Here is a 2317-nt window from a genome sequence, read left to right on the forward strand (position 1 = left end):
GAGCTAGGGCTCCGGATCTCCTCCCGCTGGAACGTGAGTCACCGCCCTAGCCACTTCCAATTAGCGTGTTAATTAGGAGGAAAGACCCTCCTCCCCCACCCGCCACCCGGTACACACCAGCCCCGCGGCTTCCGGGGGCTCCAGCTAAAGTTTCCTTCCCAGCTCCGGGGAAGCTGGAGCTTCGGGTGAACCACACACAGGAAGGGGCCCATCCACCGACACACCGAGGACGCAAGATTTTCGTGACAGGGCCCCTGCAGGGCCGCACCCAGTGGCGGTCCATAGATCTCCACGGCTGAGTGCGGTGCCTGGGAGCCCCTCGGCCAACCTGGTCCTGGACTTCACGCCATAGTTCCTGGAGGGGAAGTCAGCCTGGAGTCTAGCCTCACCCTTCCCATTTAGTTTTCGGTTTTTCTGGCCCCTGGTATGCTTCATAGTAAGATACATGATCTCCGGTGGTGTTCCACCGCTGCGGGGAGGTGGGACTGGCGGGAACAGAGCGCTCTCTTGAAATGCCCCCCATTCCTATTTGCCAGAAACTTTCCCCTCCCGTTGCCATGGAGAGAGACGGCCGCTGCCTCCCGTTGCCATAGCAACGTGCGGGTACCGTGGACCGCAGGATTGCGGGGCTCAGAAAGTCTTTTCCGCAGTTCGAATAGCCCCGCAGTCTTAGGATCTTCTGCCTCCAAAGCCGGGGACTTGCGGACAATCTGACTAACTTCTCCGGTTAAGAGTCTTGGCCAAGGTTCTCCCACTCCCAGCCAGGTCACCCATCCTTCTGTTAACGGATTTATCTATTTTGTTGCCACTTGTGTGGCATGTGGCAATTTACCCAGTGTTTTCGCAAACGCTGTCTTTATATTCCCAGGCAGCCCGTGCTGCACTGGTAATCATTATACCCCTTTTACAGAGTGGGGAGTTGAGGCGCAGAGAGGCCCAAGGTCACACCAAGCAGTGAATGTGGGGTCAGATCCCAGGCTCCACCCTCCAGGGTGCTGGACAACCAGGCTCTCCTGCCTCGAACCCGCCGGGACTCAGACCTGCCCCGGGTGTAGAGGGGGCGGCCGTGAGGCGCCAGACTTGCCAGCTGCCGCGGGATACCACGTGAGGGGCGGAGACCCTGCGGGGAAATGATTAAAAGCTGAACAGAGCCACAGGGGGCCGCTGCGGGGAGGGTCTTCTTGGGGCCGCCTTGCCCCGCCCCAGTCCAGTGGCGGCACGGGTTCGGGCGGCTGCTTGGAGAGCCGGGGTGTCCCGGGCATGAGCGGGGTGTGGGGGACCGGGGGGCCTCGGTGCCAGGCGGCGCTCGCGGTCCTGGCCTCGTTGTGCCGGGCCCGGCCGCCCCCTCTCGGGCTGGACGTGGAGACTTGTCGGAGCTTCGAGCTACAGCCCCCAAAGAGGAGTCCAAGCGCGGCCGACACAGGTAACGGGAAACCCGAGGCCCCCTCTTCTCCTGGATTCTTGCCCCATCATCCTCTCTCCCCAGAGCCCCGACCCCGGGAGCCCCTTAACCTCGACAGAGAACTCCAGCTCAGAATCCTGGATTCAGAACCAGCCGCAGCCAGTGCCCTGTTCCATCGCCCACAGGGCGAGCGGAGAGACGTGAAGGGGACCTGGGAGGCAGAGGATCCCCGAGCTCCCTCCCGTGTGACTCTTCGGGGCTCTCGCGCAAAGCCGAGCTCCTTGGGCGCACTGCCCCTCAGGGACCTCAGTTTCCCTAGCGTCTCTCCGCTCACCCTGCGGGCAATCTGTCTGGAAAGGGGGTCTGCGGGGCAAGTAAGAGACCAGGAACACCCCAGCAGAGGAAGTAACTCGTCTCTGGGGTTGTAGAGGTCCCGAGGTCCGTCTGTCGGTCTGCGCGTCCGTTTGTCTGTTCTCTCGGGGAAGCCGTCCGAGCCCCCTGGTCTCAGGCAGAAACTTAGGTCTGCCAGCCGCACGAGGTCTTTGTGTCCGAACGGCCCTCCGGCTGCGAGTGGCTTACCGCGTCTCCGCTGGGGGGCGGGGGGCGGGGGGCGGGGTGGGGGAGGGTGCCGAGACACCCTCCCCCACTCTCGCCCCTATATCTCGCTCCCTCGGTCTCTCTCTGACTCACTCGGACTCGGGGCCGGTGCGCGACCGAGCCGGTGCCTCTCGCCGACTTTGCCGAACGGGCGCCTCCTGCCCGAACCCGGCGCTGGTCGCAGCCCCCGGCGGCCGCCGAGCCCAGGCGGGAGCACGAGCCGAGGCGAGCTCGCCGGAGCCGGTGAGTCGGGAGCTCGAGCCCCGTGGGGCCCGGGCGCGGCGCGCGGCTGCAGCGTCTCCCGGGAGTCGCGACAGC

The 2317-nt window shown here is 64.6% G+C and overlaps 1 protein-coding gene across 3 annotated transcripts in view; it reads left to right on the forward strand.

Annotated features, from left to right (window-relative positions):
- Window positions 1-1220: 1220 nt before the first annotated feature.
- The window catches only part of SYT6 (synaptotagmin 6), a 59522-nt gene continuing 58425 nt past the window's right edge, over window positions 1221-2317 (forward strand). For all 3 annotated transcript variants that reach the window (XR_003912509.1, XM_029949737.1, XM_029949739.1), the window contains exon 1: window positions 1221-1423. Coding sequence is in view for 2 of the 3 variants with exons in the window: in XM_029949737.1 (XP_029805597.1) it covers window positions 1261-1423 (163 nt within the window). In the remaining variant the exon portion in view is untranslated. The remainder of the gene's footprint in view (window positions 1424-2317) is intronic.

The sequence above is a fragment of the Suricata suricatta genome, chromosome 8 (genome assembly GCF_006229205.1).
Source record: "Suricata suricatta isolate VVHF042 chromosome 8, meerkat_22Aug2017_6uvM2_HiC, whole genome shotgun sequence".
Classification (NCBI taxonomy): Eukaryota; Metazoa; Chordata; class Mammalia; order Carnivora; family Herpestidae; genus Suricata; species Suricata suricatta.